Raw genomic sequence first — 25,712 nt, forward strand, 5'->3', positions numbered from 1 at the left:
AGCAACACTAAGCGGACAGTAATGACATAGCAACACTAAGCGGACAGTAATGACATAGCAACACTAAGCGGACAGTAATGACATAGCAACACTAAGCGGACAGTAATGACATAGCAACACTAAGCGGACAGTAAGAATGACATAGCAACACTAAGCGGACAGTAAGAATGACATAGCAACACTAAGCGGACAGTAAGCTTGCAATGAGTGCAAGTCACTGACCAAAGAATGAAACACAAAATTGTTTAAAACAACCAGAAGATAAAGTGACACACAGTGGGCATATTACTTCAAATCCACAAGCCTTTACAAGGAAAACACTTTAAAAACAACTACGCTTTGAAATTATATTGTCTTTCTGAAAGTGTGCACGGATGGTCAGAACACAGTTCCAGTTTATATAGAGTAACTTCAGTTAATATGTCATCAGTCGTAAGTTTGGTATTTTTCTTTTTAGATATATCATAGAGTCTAGTTGTAGATATGAAAACAAATTGGCCTTGTATTATGTTTTTGCCTAATTTGTATGATGCAGGTCTTGATTTGATGAATCTGGTTTGGTTAGCTCTAGGGGTTTTTAATTGTATTACTATCCTGCTCCAAATAAGATAATGTAAACACACACACAGGACATCACAATAATTTGAGAAAAAGGTTGATATATCAATAGGGATACCTTAACAAAATAAGGAAAGTTGGGAGCCAAACCTACATGAGCTATACAACCTGTGTACTGTGTACAAATGTAAACAACTAAACACAGGAACCTTTTCTAAAGTACTTGTATTAATAAAAAAAAAATTGATTAAAACTAATAAGTCTGAAGTAATTCACACTCAAATATTATCAAAGTGTTTGGAACTTGTTTCTCCACTGCACTGATGTTGTTGTTATTTTGTTTTTTTGTTTATGAATCTTGCATACATCGAATACTTTTTTCATCTCCCTCGGGCACTAAGTGTTTCAATGTCAAAGTAATCTCGAAGAAACAGTTTTGGTCAATAAATATCAATTAGGATAAACACAAACTGAAATGAGAAACAATAAAATCTTAAAAAATACTTTAAAAAAAAACACCACAATGTGTAACTGTATTAATTAGTTTGGTCAGTCATTTAATTAAATGACTAAGTCAATGCTATATCGATGGTGTCTTGTTCCATGACTGGTGTTGTCGTGTTCCACCATTGGTGTTATCGTTTTCCTATAATGATGTCACTTCTACTGGAATTCAGTTTTATCTTCAGCACATGTTTAAAAACAGGGTCTACGGAATCAGAAACTGAGCTGGCTCCCAATGAGGATGAATCTAGAAAAACAAAAACACAACTTTACTACCCAATTATAAATTTTAAAGAAATATTTAAAAAAAAAATTCACTTCAGTGTTCTCGGTTGATAGTGAAGTGTTCTCGGTTGATAGTGAAGTGTTCTCGGTTGATAGTGAAGTGTTCTCGGTTGATAGTGAAGTGTCTCTGAATTTTTAACGTGTGTTGCTCCCTCTTCCAAACCAAAAAAAAAAAATGTGTGTTTTCACCCTTGGAAATGCCCCAAAGCGTTTTCTTTAACAATGAGCTAAAGAAATCATTCTCCTGGCATGTGTCCAATGCACTAGTTTTCCTTATATAAAAAAAGGAGTGCAGTAAAAATGACATTAACAAGAGGTGAGCCGAGCTGCTATTGAGGTGGTACAGACATTCCAGGTAGCAGAGTTTGTACGTTTGAATTTGACTTAATCGTCCTACGATCATCGTTGTTTTCATCAAAACATCTTGTAATGGGCCTGTTTTGTTCACGCTAAGGACGTCAAAAGAACGATGTAACGTCACTCGAGAGATTATTTGAACGTTCTGACGTCAAGAAGACGCTAATCTCCGGACTCCTATGACGACAATGTATTGAAATGTCTTCAAAAGAACGTTAGGAGTCCATCTTGCTGCACATGATCCTCGCTTACAAATGTTCTCCATGGGAGAGGCATCACGTCATGGAATGATTTCTTTTTCAATCAGTCTTAATAATGTCACTGGATTAATACTCAATTATCGATTTATCGACCTTGAACTTCTCTTGCTATGTTGAAAATCCTCTAACAACATTATTCAACCCTTAAAACGAATCAACAGCAAAAGCCATTACCATAGAAGTAGTCTAAAGATACATTGAAAAAAGGAAATATAGAGGAGATAATTATCGTCTTTTTAAAGACACATATGGCTCATCTTTAGTAACTTAACTCTAGTTCAAGTAACTTAAGATTAGTGCTAGTAACTTAAGATTAGTGCAAGTAACTTAAGATTAGTGCAAGTAACTTAACTCTAGTTCAAGTAACTTAAAACTAGTGCAAGTAGCTTAACACTAGTGAAACTAACTTAATACTAGTGCAAGTAACTTAATACTAGTGCAAGTAACTTAAGATTAGTGCAAGTAACTTAAGATTAGTGCAAGTAACTTAAGATTAGTGCAAGTAACTTAACTCTAGTTCAAGTAACTTAAAACTAGTGCAAGTAGCTTAACACTAGTGAAACTAACTTAAGATTAGTGCAAGTAACTTAACTCTAGTTCAAGTAACTTAAAACTAGTGCAAGTAGCTTAACACTAGTGAAACTAACTTAATACTAGTGCAAGTAACTTAATACTAGTGCAAGTAACTTAAGATTAGTGCAAGTAACTTAAGATTAGTGCAAGTAACTTAAGATTAGTGCAAGTAACTTAAGATTAGTGCAAGTAACTTAAGATTAGTGCAAGTAACTTAACTCTAGTTCAAGTAACTTAAAACTAGTGCAAGTAGCTTAACACTAGTGAAACTAACTTAATACTAGTGCAAGTAACTTAATACTAGTGCAAGTAACTTAAGATTAGTGCAAGTAACTTAAGATTAGTGCAAGTAACTTAAGATTAGTGCAAGTAACTTAACTCTAGTTCAAGTAACTTAAAACTAGTGCAAGTAGCTTAACACTAGTGAAACTAACTTAAGATTAGTGCAAGTAACTTAACTCTAGTTCAAGTAACTTAAAACTAGTGCAAGTAGCTTAACACTAGTGAAACTAACTTAATACTAGTGCAAGTAACTTAATACTAGTGCAAGTAACTTAAGATTAGTGCAAGTAACTTAAGATTAGTGCAAGTAACTTAAGATTAGTGCAAGTAACTTAAGATTAGTGCAAGTAACTTAAGATTAGTGCAAGTAACTTAAGATTAGTGCAAGTAACTTAACTCTAGTTCAAGTAACTTAAAACTAGTGCAAGTAGCTTAACACTAGTGAAACTAACTTAATACTAGTGCAAGTAACTTAATACTAGTGCAAGTAACTTAAGATTAGTGCAAGTAACTTAAGATTAGTGCAAGTAACTTAAGATTAGTGCAAGTAACTTAAGATTAGTGCAAGTAACTTAACTCTAGTTCAAGTAACTTAAAACTAGTGCAAGTAGCTTAACACTAGTGAAACTAACTTAAGATTAGTGCAAGTAACTTAACTCTAGTTCAAGTAACTTAAAACTAGTGCAAGTAGCTTAACACTAGTGAAACTAACTTAATACTAGTGCAAGTAACTTAATACTAGTGCAAGTAACTTAAGATTAGTGCAAGTAACTTAAGATTAGTGCAAGTAACTTAAGATTAGTGCAAGTAACTTAAGATTAGTGCAAGTAACTTAAGATTAGTGCAAGTAACTTAAGATTAGTGCAAGTAACTTAAGATTAGTGCAAGTAACTTAAGATTAGTGCAAGTAACTTAAGATTAGTGCAAGTAACTTGAGATTAGTGCAAGTAACTTAAGATTAGTGCAAGTAACTTAAGATTAGTGCAAGTAACTTAAGATTAGTGCAAGTAACTTAAGATTAGTGCAAGTAACTTAAGATTAGTGCAAGTAACTTAAGATTAGTGCAAGTAACTTAAGATTAGTGCAAGTAACTTAAGATTAGTGCAAGTAACTTAAGATTAGTGCAAGTAACTTAATACTAGTGCAAGTAACTTAAGATTAGTGCAAGTAACTTAAGATTAGTGCAAGTAACTTAAGATTAGTGCAAGTAACTTAAGATTAGTGCAGGTAACTTAAGATTAGTGCAAGTAACTTAATACTAGTGCAAGTAACTTAAGATTAGTGCAAGTAACTTAAGATTAGTGCAAGTAACTTAAGATTAGTGCAAGTAACTTAAGATTAGTGCAAGTAACTTAAGATTAGTGCAAGTAACTTAAGATTAGTGCAAGTAACTTAAGATTAGTGCAAGTAACTTAAGATTAGTGCAAGTAACTTAATACTAGTGCAAGTAACTTAAGATTAGTGCAAGTAACTTAAGATTAGTGCAAGTAACTTAAGATTAGTGCAAGTAACTTAAGATTAGTGCAAAAAACTTAACACTAGAAGAATGCAATGAGTCACATTTCTAACCAACTATTGAGAATAACCCTAACAACTTACATTGAACTACTGCTTCCTTGGGCTGCAGACGTCCTTCGCCTTGCGAAACATCTGAGGAAAATATACCTCTGCTTTAAACATGTGTAGTAGTGGTATAGAAATTGTAGGTCAGTGGTCTTCAACCTTTTTTGGCCTACCGCCCCTGTCTAAACCAATCCGCAGCCCCCCCCCCCCCCCCCCCCCCTTCCCCCCCCCCCCCCCCCACCCCCCCCCCCCCCCCCCCCCCCGCGTTAAGAAAAACACTTATAAAGAAGCGTGAGAAGGCAAATTGGAACAAAATGTCATGTCATTTATTTATTAATTTGTATGCTGTCAATAACACTTATCACGCATGGGAGATGACTGCATGCCAAGGGCGATCTTCTTTGGCGAGCTTAGAGGAGAACGGCGTTACAGAGGTGCCCCCGCTTAAGACCACTTCTGAATGTCATGAATGTAGTGACGCTACTTATGTGGGTGTACAATACCTACTGGTTCTGCTTCTTATGAATGTAGTGACGCTACTTATGTGGGTGTACAATACCTACGAGTTCTGCATCTTATGAATGTAGTGACGCTACTTATGTGGGTGTACAATACCTACTAGTTCTGCTCCTCATGAATGTAGTGACGCTACTTATGTGGGTGTACAATACCTACTAGTTTTTCTTCTTATGAATGTAGTGACGCTACTTATGTGGGTGTACAATACCTACTAGTTCGGCTTCTTATGAATGTAGTGACGCTACTTATGTGGGTGTACAATACCTACTAGTTCTGCTCCTCATGAATGTAGTGACGCTACTTATGTGGGTGTACAATACCTACTAGTTCGGCTTCTTATGAATGTAGTGACGCTACTTATGTGGGTGTACAATACCTACTAGTTCGGCTTCTTATGAATGTAGTGACGCTACTTATGTGGGTGTACAATACCTACGAGTTCTGCTTCTCATGAATGTAGTGACGCTACTTATGTGGGTGTACAATACCTACGAGTTCTGCTTCTCATGAATGTAGTGACGCTACTTATGTGGGTGTACAATACCTACTAGTTTTTCTTCTTATGAATGTAGTGACGCTACTTATGTGGGTGTACAATACCTACTAGTTCGGCTTCTTGTGAATGTAGTGACGCTACTTATGTGGGTGTACAATACCTACTAGTTCGGCTTCTTATGAATGTAGTGACGCTACTTATGTGGGTGTACAATACCTACGAGTTCTGCTTCTCATGAATGTAGTGACGCTACTTATGTGGGTGTACAATACCTACTGGTTCGGCTCCTCATGAATGTAGTGACGCTACTTATGTGGGTGTACAATACCTACTAGTTCGTCTTCTTATGAATGTAGTGACGCTACTTATGTTGGTGTACAATACCTACTGGTTCGGCTCCTCATGAATGTAGTGACGCTACTTATGTGGGTGTACAATACCTACGAGTTCTGCTCCTTATGAATGTAGTGACGCTACTTATGTGGGTGTACAATACCTACGAGTTCTGCTTCTCATGAATGTAGTGACGCTACTTATGTGGGTGTACAATACCTACTGGTTCGGCTCCTCATGAATGTAGTGACGCTACTTATGTGGGTGTACAATACCTACGAGTTCTGCTCCTTATGAATGTAGTGACGCTACTTATGTGGGTGTACAATACCTACTAGTTCTGCTTCTCATGAATGTAGTGACGCTACTTATGTGGGTGTACAATACCTACTAGTTCGGCTTCTTATGAATGTAGTGACGCTACTTATGTGGGTGTACAATACCTACGAGTTCTGCTCCTTATGAATGTAGTGACGCTACTTATGTGGGTGTACAATACCTACGAGTTCTGCTCCTTATGAATGTAGTGACGCTACTTATGTGGGTGTACAATACCTACGAGTTCTGCTTCTCATGAATGTAGTGACGCTACTTATGTGGGTGTACAATACCTACTGGTTCTGCTTCTTATGAATGTAGTGACGCTACTTATGTGGGTGTACAATACCTACTGGTTCTGCTTCTTATGAATGTAGTGACGCTACTTATGTGGGTGTACAATACCTACTGGTTCTGCTTCTTATGAATGTAGTGACGCTACTTATGTGGGTGTACAATACCTACTAGTTCTGCTTCTTATGAATGTAGTGACGCTACTTATGTGGGTGTACAATACCTACTAGTTCGGCTTCTTGTGAATGTAGTGACGCTACTTATGTGGGTGTACAATACCTACGAGTTCTGCTTCTTATGAATGTAGTGACGCTACTTATGTGGGTGTACAATACCTACGAGTTCTGCTTCTTATGAATGTAGTGACGCTACTTATGTGGGTGTACAATACCTACGAGTTCGGCTTCTCATGAATGTAGTGACGCTACTTATGTGGGTGTACAATACCTACTAGTTCTGCTTCTCATGAATGTAGTGACGCTACTTATGTGGGTGTACAATACCTACGAGTTCGGCTCCTCATGAATGTAGTGACGCTACTTATGTGGGTGTACAATACCTACTAGTTCGGCTTCTTATGAATGTTAAAACCTAAGTACTGTGGTATTGAAGTTGGAGGCTGAGCTTGAGAATTTATGTTGAAAGGCAGTTTTTTTCTCTCTAGATTCTAGCAACAATCTATTGAGTTTGATTATTACAGTGATACTTAAAGTTTATTTTCAGTATTCTATGAAATGCATGTTGTTTACCTATGTACCTCCTAATGTCTTCAATTCTTTAATGGACCTAGACTTGTGTGCTCACTAAGTCGAGGTGACACAACAACAATACAAACTAATGCTGTTTCTTTCAACGAATGCGACTGTGTTACTAACATTAGTTGTTTAAGGGCGAGACATTTAAGTTGCCTAAGCTGTACGAGAAGGCGGCAGTTGTAGGTACTGTAAGGTAACACCAGTGACAATCTTTCAGACAACCACTTTATGACGCTTGTCTTTTGGACAAGCCTCAAGAGGCGTCATGCTTCTTTTGAAGTGACTCGTGAACTCAATATGTACTCTATCTTTAGTAAATGCTTATCAGTATGTATTGGTTCAATCTCTGAAACTAAACCTGTCTAAAAGAGACATGATCTACGTCCGAGTTTCTGTTGCACCTCATGTACGTTTTCTATTGCTAACCTGTCGACGCTTACCTTGGAAGATGATCAGAGGTATGTCATCACCACCTGAAACAATACCAATGTTTACAAGGTAATTTGATCTCTTTACAATGATAGAAAAAATTACAGACGAACAAAATAAAAAAAATCCTTTTTTATTTAACAAAACGTATCTAAGGGGAATAACTCCGCAATTACAACTATATAGCTTATGAAAGTAGAAGTCTTTTCCCTTTTTCGATATAATTAATATAAGTCATAAATTACCAACATCTAGTTAACTAGTTGGTTAATTTTTATTTTTTTTCATGTTTTGTTAGATACAATAAAATAATCACTTAAAGTTTCAACATAATCCGAGAGTGAGTGTGGGAGAAATAACGTGTACAAGTATTTAAGGAGACAAAAACCCGACATATTTAACCATATCTGTGAATACTGAAGGATTAGTTCCCATTGTCGGTAGCAAACAAAATAATAAATCGCCAGTAATTAATTGATTAATTGTTAAATTTTTAAATTATGTATTGCCTACGCAAATGAATAATTGTACAAAGTTTCTACTCGATCCGAGAATAGGTGTGGGAGAGATAACGTGCTCAAACTTTTTACCAGACAGACAGACAGACAGGTAGACAGAGTCAGTCGATATAAACTTCGTAAAAATACATTCATAAAATTCCTAAACATGGTAGCTCAGCAAATATGCATTAAAAATACACTTCCATAAGACAAAAGAATATAGAGATCTAGTCTCTTCCGGTTTACTTGTCCAGGCCGCGGGTCTACTTTCACGAACATTTCATGTATTGAAGAGGGTTTCAGTACTGAAGAATTCGATTCAAATAAACGGCTGGTCAGGCAAACCGATGGACCAATTAACCATATCCCTTTGCATTTTGTTTAGCTTACAGATATTTAATATCACAACTTACTTACTTAGACTTAGGTCCTCCCGCGAGGTTCGGCGTACTGGGCGGCAAGCTGTCTCCACAAAATCTGTTACTGGCAATGTTTGAAGCCTTCTCCCATTTGGTGTCCAACATTTTTTAATAAACAAAGACTACAAAAACTGCTAGGAAAATCCTATATTTTATTTCCAAATGCCATAAAGGGTGAAATAATTGATCTGAATTTCTTATAGGCGACGAGGTGGTTGGGTGGTAAGCGCTTAACTTTCAAATCGAGGCTGCGTTTTGAATGTCGACATTTGTACAACGCCCAACTCTACTGTTTAACTGCCCATTAGTTGTGAAGTAAATGTTGTTGGCCGTTTTTCTGGCCCTATTACACACTCCTTCACGTTTACAGCATCCGCCTTCAAGATCGCAGGGTAGGAAACGAGTGCGACTTTTTCATTTCTTATTAACATAAATAGCAAGGTTAAAAACATGGATGTGAAAAGAGAAACGAAATAACAAAACTTACAATCATTGAAGCAACAAGCACCAATTTTGTCTGAGGGAAAAATAAATCTTTGTTATTACAATTTTATAGTCCAATCCAATTATTTTTCAAATTGATACAAACTAATAAAAATAAATTTGAGGAGCATGTCTATCCAATATTTTGTATTCTATAATATTGATAATTACTATTGATAATATTCATATTAATAAATGATAATATTAACATTTTTCATATAAAATGTTGGTACTTACAGCAATACAAAATAAACACAACATTCACTACAACCATGGCCAAAAGTATATGCCATATAAATGTCCATCCTTCTGTAAGGTCTGTTCAATAGTAAAGATTAGTATTAAATTAGTTCACACTACTAATGGTTCATCCGACCAATAGTTTATCGACTAACGGTTCACAGGATAGTAACATATTGTTAGTATTTTTTTTCGGTGTTTAATTTGTTTATATTGAAACCATCTACTTCCATAATGTAGCACTGTGTGCTGTTGGCTGGGTCTCCATCTACTTCCATAATGTAGCACTGTGTGCTGTTGGCTGGGTGTCCATCTACTTCCATAATGTAGCACTGTGTGCTGTTGGCTGGGTGTCCATCTACTTCCATAATGTAGAACTGTGTGCTGTTGGCTGGGTGTCCATCTACTTCCATAATGTAGAACTGTGTGCTGTTGGCTGGGTGTCCATCTACTTCCATAATGTAGCACTGTGGGCTATTGGCTGAGTCTCCATCTACTTCCATAATGTAGCACTGTGTGCTGTTGGCTGGGTGTCCATCTACTTCCATAATGTAGCATTGTGTGCTGTTGGCTGGGTCTCCATCTACTTCCCTAATGTAGAACTGTGTGCTGTTGGCTGGGTGTCCATCTACTTCCATAATGTAGAACTGTGTGCTGTTGGCTGGGTGTCCATCTACTTCCATAATGTAGCACTGTGTGCTGTTGTCTGGGTCTCCATCTACTTCCATAATGTAGAACTGTGTGCTGTTGTCTGAGTCTCCATCTACTTCCATAATGTAGCACTGTGGGCTATTGGCTGAGTCTCCATCTACTTCCATAATGTAGAACTGTGTGCTGTTGTCTGGGTCTCCATCTACTTCCATAATGTAGCACTGTGGGCTATTGGCTGGGTCTCCATCTACTTCCATAATGTAGCACTGTGTGCTGTTGGCTGGGTCTCCGTTCTATTTTTAGTGGCCCCCGAAAGGGGAAAAGACGCTATTAGTTTTGTGCGAAATGTCTGTCCGTCCGTCCCGTTTAGATCTCGTAAACTAAAAAAGATATTGAAAATCCGACATCACAATATTTTAGACCATTCAAAGTTCTGATGCAACGGCTACTTTTTTTTTCTGAAAGCGAAAAAATCTAATTTTTAAAATCAGTTATGCAAGCAGTTTTTTAAAGAGAAAAAGCTAATTAGTATGCATTATAAGTTAGACCAAAATTAAAAAGAATAGTAATCTTGTAAACGTCATTTTCGTGAACAAATTTATTAACTCGGGAATATTTCCTTCTCTTTTTTTGAGCATTCGAATAAGAGATTGATCCTTTTCAAAACAATTATATCTATTATAAGACTTCAGTAAAACCAGGAGAGACGCGGTAGCTGAGCGGTAAAGCGCTTGGATTTCGAACAGGGGGCCCCGGGGTCAAATCCTGGTGAAGACTGGGATTTTCAACTTCGGAATCCTTAGGTGCCTCTGAGTCCACCCAGCTCCAAGGAGTACCTGATATCAGTGGGGAAAAGTAAAGGCGGTTGGTCGTTGTGCTGGCTACATGACACTCTCGTTAACCGTAGGCCACAAAAACAGATGAACTTTACATCATCTGCCCTATAGACCACAAGGTCTGAAAGGGAAACTAGTTAGGCCAGGTTCACATCTAACTTTGCATTCACTTGCACCTATCCTATGATCTGCTGTACCGTTGGGGCACTACACAAGATCTATCAACCTTCTTTCTCCATTCTTATCTCTCATTTGTCTTTGATATAATTTCATTTGGATGTTCTTTCTGAAAATATTGAAGCCTGCCAGGGTGGACCTCTTCGGGGGCCGATTTTGAGTTTGTGTTTCCACACAAACTGTCTTTGTAATCTTGTTTCCTCAGACTTTATTTTCCAATCCTTTCCTATGGTTGACTTTAGTCACTAGGCTGTGAAAGTTCAGATTCTGAGTTGTTCCTTCTCCTTTATGGTTGATCAGTCAAACTAATATGTTAATTAGTTGTCTTTTTTAAAAACCAAACCTTGCAATCGGCACATAGCCTTAACCCTCAGATCTATATGAAAATCTTATGACTCTCTAAATGCTATCGCGTGCTAATATTTTTTTTTTTTTTTTTTTTTTACAAATATCTTTCTATATTGCCTTAATATTGGTTTACATGTGTACAAAACCAATAACCAAAAAAAAAAAAAACAAACAACAACAAAAAAAAACAAAAAAAAAAACAACAACCAATGAACAAGGTAAAAAAAGAAATAATTAACATAAAAAAGTAGGAATACTTTTTCTAAAGTAATATATATATATATATATATATATATATATATATATATATATATATATATATATATATATATATATATATTTAAATGAATTCTATGCATTACAGACCATGAGCCCTCGTTAAATCTCTAGAGTTGATAAAAACATTTTTAGTTACTAGCCCATTGTGACGTAATTGAATTTTTTTCCTTTGACGTCATATGAATGAATTCTTTAAATGTAATGCTAAAAAAACAACTCGGTGCACCAATGTCTATGAACCCTCGATAACTGGCTCGTATTGATGAAGGCATTTTTAGTATAACTTGGCTGTGTGACGCAGTGGATTTTTTCCTTTAACGTCATATGGAATTAATTTTTAAAATGAAATGTTAAAAGAACTCACTCGGTGCACAAATGTCTGATCCCTCGACATCTTGCTCGAATTGATGAAGACATTATTAGTCTAACTAGTCCGTGTGACGCAGTGGATTTTTTTTCCTTTGACGTCGTATGGAATAAATTCTTCAAATGAAATGCTAAAACAACTCGGTATAGTATTGTTTATTAAACCTCGTTATCTGACTCGTATTTGAAAAAGGCATGATAGCTAGATTTAGATCTAATTTAGATTTTTTAAACTAGATCTAGATTTTTTTTACAGTATATCTAGATTTTTAAAACTAGATCTGGATTTATATTCTAATTCAAATCGTTGTAGAGTTTAGATCTAGAATTTCTAGGTCTTGTTTAGACTGATATAGACTAGATCAAGATATAGAATTTTAATTTCTAGGCTTAAAGTGTAGATTTTGATTTCCAAACGTCTACATCAATATTGCAATGTTATAATATAATGAAACTAATATAGCCTACTATTTTTATATTTATTGTTGCATTTAGTCTATTGATAGATTATCCAGGATTTTTTTTCATAAATGTAATCTAAATTACATCTAAATTATTCCAAGTTTATATTATAGATCTAGATCTGGTAGATTTAGATCTTAAGAGTGCTAAATAAGAAGTTTAGTTTATGTAGATCTACATCCGTATTCTAGTTTCGTTTAAATAAAAATGCAAATAGCTCTGTTGATAGCTGTGCTAAGACATCGAAGTACAAGCACGATATATCTGTTGTTTTTTTTTTTCAATTAAAAATCATTGCTGAAAGATGATCTAAAATCTCTCGTCTGATTGGTGCGGTTAGCGTGCTGAACTGTTCATTTTGTTTGTTTGTTTTACATGCGTCGGATGTTCCTTCAGAGTTGAAGTTTACTTCCTAGTTCAAACCTCCCGCAGGACGATGGGGGATGGGAGCGGGCTGGGTTTGAACCAGGGACCATCGATAAATCCGAACGACAGTCAAGCGCGTAAACTGCACGACCAGGCAGGGTTCATACCCTGCTCGCTGGCCATCCTCCATCGTCCTGCGAGAATTTAATTATTTTTAACTTAGAAGAACATCCGAAACATGTAAAACAGAAAAAAACTTTTTTTTTTACAACGGCAAATGAATCTTTGAAACAATATTACTATTGACAATCAAAATTAAATTACGTCTTAAATATTCCTTGCGAATAGGCGGATCCGACAGGGATCCGACTCCGACGGGGGCCGCCTCTTGTAATCTTGTTTATTTAAATCTTTCATGAAGACATGTGGTAATACGCGCTGACGTAGGCCTATGTGTGTTGAAGTTAAAGTAATAGTATAGCTTGTCTATACCTACAGACCATATTTAATTTTAACAAGAATATGTTTTGAAAAATTATTATAGCCAAACCAGACATTTTCTTTGTGACTAATTATGTAGTTTTCCCACAGATGTACATAAACTTTCACATTTCTAGGAAAATCGCTTGAGCCGTTTTCGAGATACGTGTCAAGATTCCTTTTTTTGTAACCCATGAAGAATTTGCAAGCTGATAAGGCGATTGAAAAAAATAGGGAAACTTACGTATGATTAGAAGATGAGAAAATCAAATGATATGTCGTATGTTGGGAGGACAGATATTAATTAATTAGACAATACAATGAATACATGAACACTGACCTATTTCTTCAATGGTGTCTGGCGTCACTGTTATATTGACGATTGCTACAAGGAACAGAAATTTTACAAGTAAAAAAATAAGCAAGAGCAAAAAAAAAAAAAGAGAGAGAGAGCAAGTAATGGTACTTTTTAACACTATAAAAAAAATAGTAACAACTAATCCTACTAGCATTGCAAAGATAAATCTAGAGCTAGTGTCATTTCGCTACATTCCAATGGGGTCCAATCAACGATTACATTGAATACAACCAAATTGATCTTTCTTTTAATTTAGAGAACAAAATACCAAGAGAACTGGAGACATGGGAACGGGATTGTGTACGAGAGTCTCAATGTTTGTTTTTCTCTGGGCTGAGGGGGGGGGGGAGGGAGAGAAGTAAATGTGCTACTAAAATTAACAGGCCCGAAATATCAGAGCTGCGCATTATGAAGCGGGTCATTTCAAATCAAGTCAAAACTTGATGTGGGAGATATATGTATATATATAAATGAATATAGAGTCGTGAATATAGAGATTTGGAAGCCGATATCAAGCAGATGGGCAAGACGTGGAGAGACTCAGCACAGAACCGAGACTCCAGTTGGAAGCCCTAGACGGACCGCGTGAAGAGATATGTTGATGATAAAAGAGCAACAAAATACATTTTAAGCTCAAGATTACAAGTGCTCGATGTGAAGATGTCACCAAGCAACCCGATTCAGCTTCAACATCAATTATCAACTAAGGATAATGCCATTTTGGTCTTAACACAAGTTCTACATCATATGGAAAAGCAGCACACACACACAAAGAACTCACCAATGGTGGAACTCCAAATTGTACACTCATAGCTCCCTCGTCGTCGGCAGGAATCAATGTAGCTGTAGACTAGGTGGTTGGAGCCGGCTTCTAATCGAACCTTTGACTTGAGACAGTCCCCGGACATGGAAGTCTGTGTGTGGTTAGAGTTGACGAAGAGACTAATGGCAGGGTGATCAATGTCATACATGCAGAAGGTCAGCGTCTTGTCGGAAATGACTGTGAAGTTGTTGGAACATTTGTCTGCAAGTAGGTCAACTCCTTCATAGAGCAAGGTGGCCGACTCACTTCCTTTCACTTCAAGTCAGGCAGACAGCGGCATGAAAAACAAAACAATCTTACAAGTATAGCAACTAATTCTCATTATCAAAAGTAATAGTTTAAAGGGACCATCATATCTTCAAGAACACAGACGTTACTTCAATAGAGAAGAAGAGAGTTACATGCTAAGCATTGCATGGGTCAATAAAGTCATGCATGTTCGCATTAAACTCTGCTAAGCCATTGTTTTTTTTTTCTGGCCGATTCAGGCTACCCGTTCTATTCTCTAATGACACTTAGACTGAACCAAAACCTTTGACACCGAAGGAGACAAATTTAAATTAATTGGTTAAAAACCTATGGCTATAAAATAAGTTTGTCTTCTTTATCCTACTAAAAGACTTTTTTTTTCACTAGATTTCCGCATTTATCCTTATTTCTCATTACTACGATTGAACCGCACTTTAACCACTGGAGTTATAAAAATCTGGTCTCTCTGGTTGCTGATTATTTCGTCTTTTAAGCTATTGATAGTCTGTTCAGCGACAGCCATTACAACGTTTGATATAACTCATCTTCAGTTACCTTCGTTCCAGCTGATTTCAGATTTTGTATCTTTGTAAATCTCATGTCGTAAGTCCCTACCGCACATTTAGGATCCCCGAGTCGCCTAAAGGAGACACTAAATGTTAATCTTATCTTATATTATACAGACGTTACTTCAAAAAGAGAAGATGAGTACGTCCTACGCGTCATGCATCTAGTCATGCATGTTAACCAATGACCTAAATTCTGCCAAGTCACTGGTTTTCCTGGCTGGCTGAGGCAACCCATTCCATGCTCTAATAGCGCTAGGGAAGAAGGAGCATTTGTACAAATTTGTCCTAGCTTAAGGAACGAGGAATGTGCCTTTATCTTTGTGTCTTAATGTCAGAGAGTAGGAAGTCAGGAGTTTTACCGTAAAATTTCTTGAGCTGAATTCGTCGTCCAAGCAATAAGGTGTCATCATAATTAGCAGTAGGGGATAAGACGGCCAGCATAAAGCCACGGCTAAATTCAAGTTGGGCAGTCACGTTGACCGTCAGATGGTAAACATGATCTACGTTGAAACTACAGAAGCACTGGGAGGTCCCCATGGTCGGACAGGGCCTCAGAGAAATGCGGCAAATCTGAAATGGTTAACAAGAAAATAAACAAACAAACAAAGAAACAAACAATAAGGCTTCTACAAAGTGTAATTGTATCAATTGTTTTCGATCCTTCATATAATTAAATTTGTAATAGATCTAGACTAAAAAAATCTGTGGGATTAGAAATATTTTTACCAATTGTTTTTGTTTACACTAAGATGTATACTAGAAAAATACCATGAATACAACATATAAATTCACAAATTCTTTATAGGCTATAAAATGGCCTATGATAGTATCAGGAGGAAATATCTATATGACACTCTACAGGATTTTGGAATACCTTACAAACTGACAAGACTTATACATATGACATTAAATAACTCAAAAATTAAAGTCATAATTCAAGGAGAACACTCACGAGAATTTAGGATTAAACGAGGATTAAGACAAGGTGACTCACTTTCTTGCATGCTTTTCAATTTGACACTGGAGAGAGTTATAAGAAATATACACATAAACACTAGGGAACTATTACTAACTACTTCAGGAGAGAAAACACGGCCCACAACCAACAGGGACAATATATATCCAACCTCTGCAATACCTTGCTTATGCCGATGACATTGCTTTATTGGGTATAGAAATCTCTAATATTGCCTTCACACTATTAGAAGCACCTCGACCTGCAGGACTTGAGGTCAACGACAGTAAAATCAAGTACATCGCAATGACAAGAGACAATCAAACAGAGGGAAATACATCAAAATCAAAGACCACGAATTTGAAAACGTCCAAACTTTCAAATATCTAGGAAGTACAATTAATTTAAAAAATGACCTATTAACAGAAATAAAGGAAAGAAGAGCAGGAGGCTTTTCGAAGTACATAAAAAAATACGTAGGAGTTTTCCCCGTGTCCGTCATCTACCTTAACTGGCCATTCCATATTTGTATTTATTTTATTTGGTAGGAGTTGTTTTGTAATATATAAGTTGTAAACAAATGACACATTTGTGATTGGTTCATCTCTCGTAGTTCGAAAGTGTCCGTTTAGTCAAAAAGGCCGCTATGCCCAAACCAATAGTTTGGCGTTCGTTGAGTGCATTTGCAAGGCACGGCTGTTTCAAAGCACCGTTTGGCTATTTTACCATCAGTGCAACATATGAAAGCTCCAAAGCCCTTCTGTACCCTTTTTTTTTTATTGCTATGTAATGTGCAAGCTGCTAAGTGTATCGTTTTAAGGAAAACTTGTATGAATTTGTCTTTTACTGTTGTCATTGACAAGCACAAGTGTTTTGAACTGACACCCAGCAGCATACACAATGGCTACACCAGAGGCTGGCTTACTCAACACACACATATACAAACAAACGCAGAGGTAGTGCTGAGCTGACAGCCACCGTTCATAATCAAATTTTTAGAATCGAGAATCATTACATCCTAGTTCAAACTTTCCACAGGACGCTGGAGGATGGCGCAGGGGTTCAGACACAAAATCATCCAGAGTGCATACCACACGACACATCCATAGTCCAGAGTGAGTACCACACGACACATCCATAGTCCAGAGTGTGTACCACACGACACACCCATAGTCCAGAGTGTGTACCACACGACACATCCATAGTCCAGAGTGCGTACCACACGACACATCCATAGTCCAGAGTGTGTACCACACGACACATCCATAGTCCAGAGTGCGTACCACACGATACATCCATAGTCCAGAGTGTGTACCACACGATACATCCATAGTCCAGAGTGCGTACCACACGACACAGTGAGGACACATAACGAGGCAACTTATTATATCTTGTCTTATAAAGAAAAAAAAGAATTCAATCATGTGGAACCCATTGTTCTCTTACGTGGACCAAGGACTCGCTGTTAGTGACCATCTCGTACCCCTTGTTGATGGTCTTAGGGTGGTCATCTATTTCTAGCTGGCTGATGGCTTCGATATCAATGTGGTCAACCTTGCTGGAGTTGTAAGCGTCGTACAGAAGTCTCAGCTGGACATAGTCCAAGTTGGCCAGGAGGCCTGTGGAACATGTCATAGACTTGGAGACGTCTGTTATTGTGATCTCTGGTCGACCTTGTGGAACAAAGACATTAATGTCTAATTGTGTTTTATTTACTTATATGTGTTACAAGCTCATTAATGACATTAATAGTATAGTAAGATAAAAAAGAGAGAAAATAGACGAGGGTCTCAATGAGGAAGAGCATAGGTTAAAAAGCAGAAGATATGGGTTTCGAGTCCTGTGATAACTTCTGGGTTTTCGTTCAAGGACATTTTGGTTAGAAAAAAAATTCTTTATACAAACTATAGAAAGTTGTTCCAGCCACTCAGTGTCCTCGTAACCAATGGCCAATTTGAAATACAAAGTTATCTTATATTTGTAAGTAAAAAAGCTTTAGTGTATGTGTTTCTCTGAATCAGAATTTGACAAAACTTTGTTTGACTACAAATGGTGTTTCGTTAAGACAACCGCTGACTCACAACAAAACTTACAGTCTACTGACAGTCTTTGGTACCATTGTTATGGTTTGTTTCAAAAGTAATTTATTTAGCACGACAGAATCTTCCAAAGTGTGAGACTCTTCTCCCCAAACAGGATTAACCAAAGGAAACTAAAAGGTTTGTGTATATCGATAGAATCATTACCAAATAAAATAGTTCATATATTAAAATTTAAAAATTGTTAAAATGTTAATTGTTGGAGAACGGTACATTCTGAACAACAATGTTTGAAGTTTGACTACAATATTTGGCAACGTAAAGTTTCGATACAAAAATTAATAAGATTTACAGTTCTCAAAACTTTCCCCAGCTGTGGCTTTACATTTGCAAAGTCAGTAGTAATGAATTAACCCAGACTAATCCTATCTTTTTATGAATTAGTCCCCTTTATAGGTCGTCGTGTGAGTCTAAGTGAACACAGCTTGAATAATAGGACGAGACTATAGAAACACTAGATAACTATACAATCCGAGACTATAGAAACACTAGATAACTATACAATCCGAGACTATAGAAACACTAGATAACTATACAATCCGAGACTATAGAAACACTAGATAACTATACAATCCGAGACTATAGAAACACTAGATAACTATACAATCCGAGACTATAGAAACACTAGATAACTATACAATCCGAGACTATAGAAACACTAGATAACTATACAATCCGAGACTATAGAAACACTAGATAACTATACAATCCGAGACTATAGAAACACTAGATAACTATACAATCCGAGACTATAGAAACACTAGATAACTATACAATCCGAGACTATAGAAACACTAGATAACTATACAATCCGAGACTATAGAAACACTAGAGAACTAGAAATCTTCCATGTTTACATGCTCTCCACTAGCAGAGTGGTTACCGTGTTGGCTTAAGAAGCCTGAGTAGGCTTGAGCCATAAGTTTGAATTCAGGTCGTTCCCCACCCCATTTTTAAAAATATGTTATTGTTATAGTCTTGATCTTTTACTAATATAATTACATGGCGGATGCAAACTAATTGATACAAATACACTTAATATAAGCTTTTTAAAAAAATATCTAAAAAAATATTTTCTTGTTTCCACAAGTTTCTATTTTCTACTTTGCAAGAGTCTTAGATGTACTCCACGCTTACCAATGAGGAGAACCTGCAGTGACTTATTGCCATCGCATGTCTTGATGTTCTCTATGCACAAAGATTGATTGTCAGTTATTAACTCAATGGTGGTCTCCACACACTCGGTGAAAGGAGTCACCTCCGTACCACACTGCCACCTGACACTGGCCTGCTTCTGTGACGACATGATCGTGTTGCAGACTTGAATCAGGTGAGGGCTGTTTAGCAGACTTGAATCAGGTGAGGGCTGTTTAGCAGACTTGAATCAGGTGAGGGCTGTTTAGCTTCAAGCGAATGTTCTGGAAAGGGAAAATGTCGAGCAGCTTCCCATCAACGTGAAAGTTGATAGATAGTTGACCTGCCGAAAGTCAATAGAGTCAATATATAAAGTTGATAGATAGTTGACCTGCCGAAAGTCAATAGAGTCAATATATAAAGTTGATAGATAGTTGACCTGCCGAAAGTCAATAGAGTCAATATATAAAGTTGATAGATAGTTGACCTGCCGAAAGTCAATAGAGTCAATATATAAAGTTGATAGATAGTTGACCTGCCGAAAGTCAATAGAGTCAATATATAAAGTTGATAGATAGTTGACCTGCCGAAAGTCAATAGAGTCAATATATAAAGTTGATAGATAGTTGACCTGCCGAAAGTCAATAGAGTCAATATATAAAGTTGATAGATAGTTGACCTGCCGAAAGTCAATAGAGTCAATATATAAAGTTGATAGATAGTTGACCTGCCGAAAGTCAATAGAGTCAATATATAAAGTTGATAGATAGTTGACCTGCCGAAAGTCAATAGAGTCAATATATAAAGTTGATAGATAGTTGACCTGCCGAAAGTCAATAGAGTCAATATATAAAGTTGATAGATAGTTGACCTGCCGAAAGTCAATAGAGTCAATATATAAAGTTGATAGATAGTTGACCTGCCGAAAGTCAATAGAGTCAATATATAAAGTTGATAGATAGTTGACCTGCCGAAAGTCAATAGAGTCAATATATAAAGTTGATAGATAGTTGACCTGCCGAAAGTCAATAGAGTCAATATATAAAGTTGATAGATAGTTGACCTGCCGAAAGTCAATAGAGTCAATATATAAAGTTGATAGATAGTTGACCTGCCGAAAGTCAATAGAGTCAATATATAAAGTTGATAGATAGTTGACCTGCCGAAAGTCAATAGAGTCAATATATAAAGTTGATAGATAGTTGACCTGCCGAAAGTCAATAGAGTCAATATATAAAGTTGATAGACCTGCCGAAAGTCAAGAAACAAAAGAGTCAATATATAAAGTTGATAGACCTGCCGAAAGTCAATAGAGTCAATATATAAAGTTGATTAGACCTGCCGAAAGTCAATAAACAAAAGAGTCAATATATAAAGTTGAATGGATCTGTCAACTTTAGAAAAAGAGCGGATCTGTTAAATTCGAATGAGGGTGGATCTGTCAACATTTATGTGAGAGTTAATCTGTCAACATTTCTGTGAGAGTTAATCTGTCAACATTATTTAACATTCTAAAGAGAGAGAGGATCTGTTAACGTTAGAAAAAAAGGTAATTTTTCAATATTACAGAATGTATCTTTCAACTGTTAAGAAAGAGATGGATCTGTCAAGATTTTAATAAGAATGTATCTGTCAACATTTGAGAAGTAGTAGAACTGTCAACATTTGAATGAAAGTGAATCTAATATTTGAAAGGTAAAGGAGTTGTTAACATTTGAATGAAATGGAACTGTCAACATTTAAATAATAGTGGAACTGTCTAATTTGAATGAAAGTGAATCTGTCAACTTTTGAAAAGTAGCTGATCTGTCAAATTCAGAAAGAGAGTTGGTAGATTTCTCATGCGTTAATTAGCCAAAACACAACATTTAAAAAAGAAAGAGAGGAGTTATGCCAACATTTGAAGGAGAATACATCTATAAACAATTGATAAAGAGTGAATCTGTCTACATTAGAAAGTGAGTGCATTCGTCAACATTTGAAAGAAAGTGAATCTTTTAACATTTGAAAGAGAGGGGATGTGAATAAAGATGTTGAGAGAATCAGCCTGAAACAGATTTTGTTTGCTGCCTGTCGCAGCTAGTACCTTCTAAATTGCTACCGATATTATTGAGCATATATTAAAGAGTATTAAGAGTATTAAGGAATGTGTATTATAGACAACTGGTTTCAAAATATTAATAAGGAAAGTTGTGACATCGTTTGATACTTGACAAAGCATATCTGTATTTCCTTTAATGAACTAGCACAAGGCATATCAGTATTTCATTTAACGAAGAGTACTTACTAATTAAATAATAAAATACATTTAACTATTAGAAGGCAGAATGATATAGATTTTAAATCGTTGTCTTCCTTTTTTTAAAACTTTGATACGTTATTAATGAGAAATAGACGAAATAACCATGCTATTAGAGATAACCATGCTATTAGAGATAACCATGCTATTAGAGATAACCATGCTATTAGAGATAACCATGCTATTAGGGATAACTGGATAACCATGCTATTAGAGATAACCATGCTATTAGAGATAACCATGCTATTAGAGATAACCATGCTATTAGAGATAACCATGCTATTAGGGATAACTGGATAACCATGCTATTAGGGATAACCATGCTATTAGAGATAACCATGCTATTAGAGATAACCATGCTATTAGGGATAACTGGATAACCATGCTATTAGGGATAACCATGCTATTAGAGATAACCATGCTATTAGAGATAACCATGCTATTAGAGATAACCATGCTATTAGGGATAACCATGCTATTAGGGATAACCATGCTATTAGAGATAACCATGCTATTAGGGATAACCATGCTATTAGAGATAACCATGCTATTAGAGATAACCATGTTTATAACTAAAATCCCCTCCCACCAAAAACGTCTTTTTAGTGTCCGAACAAGATATTTTAAAACTCTGATCGTGAGTCGAGACGTAGCAGTGGACGTCATATGTTATAAGATGAAATGTTACTGTCAATAAGCGGGAGCTTGACAGATTGCCGATGTTTTGTCAGTACTCCATTTCTTAGCGAAGTGACATGTACATCAGATCGACTGTATTGACGTCTGGCAGGGAGACGAACAACCAGCACGTAGAGGTTGAGCAATTGGTCTTTTGAACGACAGAAACAACCGTCTTGAGTCGTTTCGTTACAAGTCACGGACTCCAAGTCAATCTGGCAGATCTGTGTAGAACACAAAAAAAGTTATTTACTAAGGGAAATCACTTGAATTTACAACTTTAATGAGATTTAGTCAACAAAGTAATATGAATATAAATATTTCTTTTAAATGAAGGAAAATAGGATTAAATTTACGAGCACTCCATTTATTTGTACTTAAATATGTCAAGCTTTTCTATTTACTATTATTATTAAGTAGATTTTTATTCAAGCTTTCGAAAAAGCGTACAGGCCTTTATAAAAATTCTGCCCCGGGGCCTCGAATTATTTAGATCCGGCCCTGGACTTATTCAACCGAATGATAATCTCTTTCAAAATCAATACAAGTGTTAAAGCTTTCCAGATGTAAGAGTTTCTTTTGAAAATGTCCATATGAACTACATTGTATTCTATAAATGGCTAAATAAACATTGAACACATTTTTACTAAAGTGAACTAATCGTTCAATGGACAACGAGAGATATTTGTTTTATTTATAAATATTTTTGTTTTGACTGGAAACTGAAAACCAAACTACTATTTTACTGCACTGACCTGCAAAACAGTGGAATTCAAAAAGATTCTTACAACATTGACTTCGCGGCTAACCACATGAATCTCTAGCTGTATTTTATCATATCCTGGCAATAGTCCCGACAAGCAGTACTGTGACTTGGACTGATCAAAGATGGTCACTTTTGTCTCCAGCGTAGCTAAGCAATAAACACACGATATGAAAGGAAATTAGACGCTAACAACATACACATTTATATATAATAAGGCTTGTCTTCGAGACAATATTGACATATCTTTAACTATGGCATCAAAACTCCAAAGATATAATGCCAAGTTTCTTGTGAATCACATTACTGCATGTGATGGCGTCGTCCCAATGGCAGACGAAAGGGAAAAGTAAAAGCCTTTGTATTTGGGCAGCCGATTGCAGCTCTCTTGACCTTGTCGCTAGGAACGATAGAGACGTCCGTTAGTGTAGGCGTATAGACCAACAAAGTTAGAGAAACACTGACCCCACAGTGAGCTACTTCTGTGTTAGTGTAGGCGTATAGACCAACAAAGTTAGAGAAACACTGACCCCACAGTGAGCTACTTCTGTGTTAGTGTAGGCGTATAGACCAACAAAGTTAGAGAAACACTGACCCCACAGTGAGCTACTTCTGTGTTAGTGTAGGCGTATAGACCAACAAAGTTAGAGAAACACTGACCCCACAGTGAGCTACTTCTGTGTTAGTGTAGGCGTATAGACCAACAAAGTTAGAGAAACACTGACCCCACAGTGAGCTACTTCTGGGAACAATGTACTGATATCTGAGACAAAGGCTGGAGTTTTACTAATGGATGTACCCAGCTGCCTTGCCCCTGGAGGCCGTCACACAAATTCCCCTGAGAGAGGTAGACTATTTACAAAACTATCCTGATAACTAGTATCGCCAGATCAGGATAGCTTATAGTCAGGATACAATTAGATTAAACAATTGACCTATTTAATTATAGATTATCTTATGTTAACTTATGTTATGTTATGTTATCTTATAAAATATAGACGTTACTTCAAAAAAAGAAGATGATGACGTCCTACGCCTCATGCATGATCATGCATCTATCTATAATCTAGTCATGCATGTTAACCAATGTCTTAAACTCTGCCAAGTTACTGGTTTTCCTGGCTGGCCTAGTAGCACTAGAGAAGAAGGAGCATTAGCAAATTTGTCCTAGCATATGGAACGATTATATACTAGAATGAAAGCATTTCGCTTTAATGTATCAATAAGATACTCAATGAAATGTTGAGATAAGAATTCCAGTTTGCCTATCACAGAAAGTAGAAGAAATGTTTGAGATCTAGAATGAAGTCACCAACCTTTACCCTTCGCACGGAGTAATACAACGTAAACAGTCAAAACTCGACAGGCAAAAATCATTGCTGGCTCTCAATACTTCAGAATGGACGTTCATCTCTAGACGTTAAACATTTTACAATTCATGCTTATGACACAGATTCAAAACCTTTCACCTGATGCTATCTTTATTGCATGCCTACTTAAATATCTATTTAAAACGGGAACACAGAGAAGTGAAAACCAGAAGGGTGCGCAAGATTTAGTTAGCCTCCTTCAGTCGTAACGACTATGGTTCATATCGTAGAACACTTTTTGTTTTAAGCGAGATGAAAGCCTGGGCATTGTTTATGGTCGGAACGATGTCTCCCACACAGCAGTTCCCCCCTGATGTAGCTGATGTGACAAAAGAAACGGACTATCCGATACAGTTTGGAATCAGTAGCGTCGCAGGTTCTGCCAGGCTGTAGCACGGTGTGCCACAATCTGCCTAAGGATCACTAGTTCTTGATTTTTCAAAAGGGTTATCTCCTGAAATCTTTCCCGTGTTTGGGTATACCCGCAAAGCAGCGGAGGTTTGGATTCAGAGTTTTCCTTCTCCTAGATGTGTAGCCAACCAACGCTAACGAGCTCCTCCTGCCTGAAGCTTACTGGTTTAGTGCCAGTCGATCGTCTTTGCCCCTTGTCCTGTCAGTGGTAACAGTTCCACCTGGCTGAATATCTGAACCACACGTGAAGGTCAGGAGTTGAAATGTACTAATACAAAATGAAGGTTCCCGGTCATTTCATCCCCGGTCACTTCATCCCCGGTCACTTCATCCCCGGTCATTTCATCCCCTGGTCACTTCATCCCCTGGTCATTTCATCCCCTGGTCACTTCATCTCCGGTCATTTCATCCCCTGATATTTTCATCATCTGATCATTTTTATCTAAAAAATTGTAATTTAAAAAATCATGAAATGAGCAATATTTCATGTATTCATTTTTTATTTAAATGACAAAATTCTAACACGCTAATGTTTAAAAGGAATTAAAGCAAAACTTATACTTGCACCACACCTTGGCCTTTGATGATAAGTTATCAGCGGCATGATCATAATTATTCTAATCGCACTTCTATCTCTCAAATGATTTCCACTACTTGCACCACACATTGGCCTTTGATGATAAGTTATCAGCGGCACGGTCATAATTATTGTAATCGCACTTCTATCTCTCAAATAATTTTTTACTACTTCCACCAAACCTTGGCCTTCGATCCGGATAATATTATGATATTACAATCCCCACATCCAATAGAAGCGCTATAGCTAAGTACACATCCAGATTTACAATATAAGATTTCTCATTAAGAAAAC

The 25,712-nt window shown here is 36.6% G+C and overlaps 1 protein-coding gene across 4 annotated transcripts; it reads right to left on the minus strand.

Annotated features, from left to right (window-relative positions):
- Positions 1-1,090: 1,090 nt before the first annotated feature.
- LOC106058312 (uncharacterized) lies at positions 1,091-24,793 on the minus strand. 4 transcript variants are annotated; one of them, XM_056031355.1, is made up of 12 exons: positions 23,053-23,194; positions 22,308-22,521; positions 19,324-19,604; positions 17,534-17,760; positions 15,492-15,702; positions 14,273-14,569; positions 13,474-13,518; positions 9,166-9,246; positions 8,933-8,962; positions 7,538-7,570; positions 4,419-4,469; positions 1,091-1,309 (listed from the first exon to the last, which is right to left on the minus strand). In XM_056031355.1, the coding sequence occupies exons 3-12, from the start codon at positions 19,490-19,492 to the stop codon at positions 1,194-1,196; spliced, it is 1,260 nt and encodes a 419-aa protein (XP_055887330.1). In that variant the 5' UTR covers positions 19,493-19,604; positions 22,308-22,521; positions 23,053-23,194; the 3' UTR covers positions 1,091-1,193. The 4 variants fall into 4 exon arrangements, with proteins under 4 accessions (XP_055887330.1, XP_055887328.1, XP_055887329.1 ...); XM_056031353.1 differs by having other exon boundaries at positions 19,324-19,663; XM_056031354.1 differs by lacking the exons at positions 22,308-22,521; positions 23,053-23,194 and adding an exon at positions 22,209-22,266 and having other exon boundaries at positions 19,324-19,663.
- Between the last annotated feature and the right edge of the window lie 919 nt (positions 24,794-25,712).

Source organism: Biomphalaria glabrata, chromosome 5 (assembly GCF_947242115.1).
Source record: "Biomphalaria glabrata chromosome 5, xgBioGlab47.1, whole genome shotgun sequence".
Taxonomy (NCBI): Eukaryota; Metazoa; Mollusca; class Gastropoda; family Planorbidae; genus Biomphalaria; species Biomphalaria glabrata.

Bases quoted from the DNA above. Each gene is read 5' to 3' on its own strand.
- LOC106058312 (XM_056031355.1), bottom strand. From the start codon at position 19,492: ATGTCGTCACAGAAGCAGGCCAGTGTCAGGTGGCAGTGTGGTACGGAG. The intron at 15,703-17,533 runs GTAAGAGAACAA...TAACCATTTCAG, and splicing joins ACAGCGAGTCCTTGGTCCAC to ATTTGCCGCATTTCTCTGAG. The intron at 4,470-7,537 runs GTAAGCGTCGAC...TATTTTCCTCAG, and splicing joins ACCTCTGATCATCTTCCAAG to ATGTTTCGCAAGGCGAAGGA.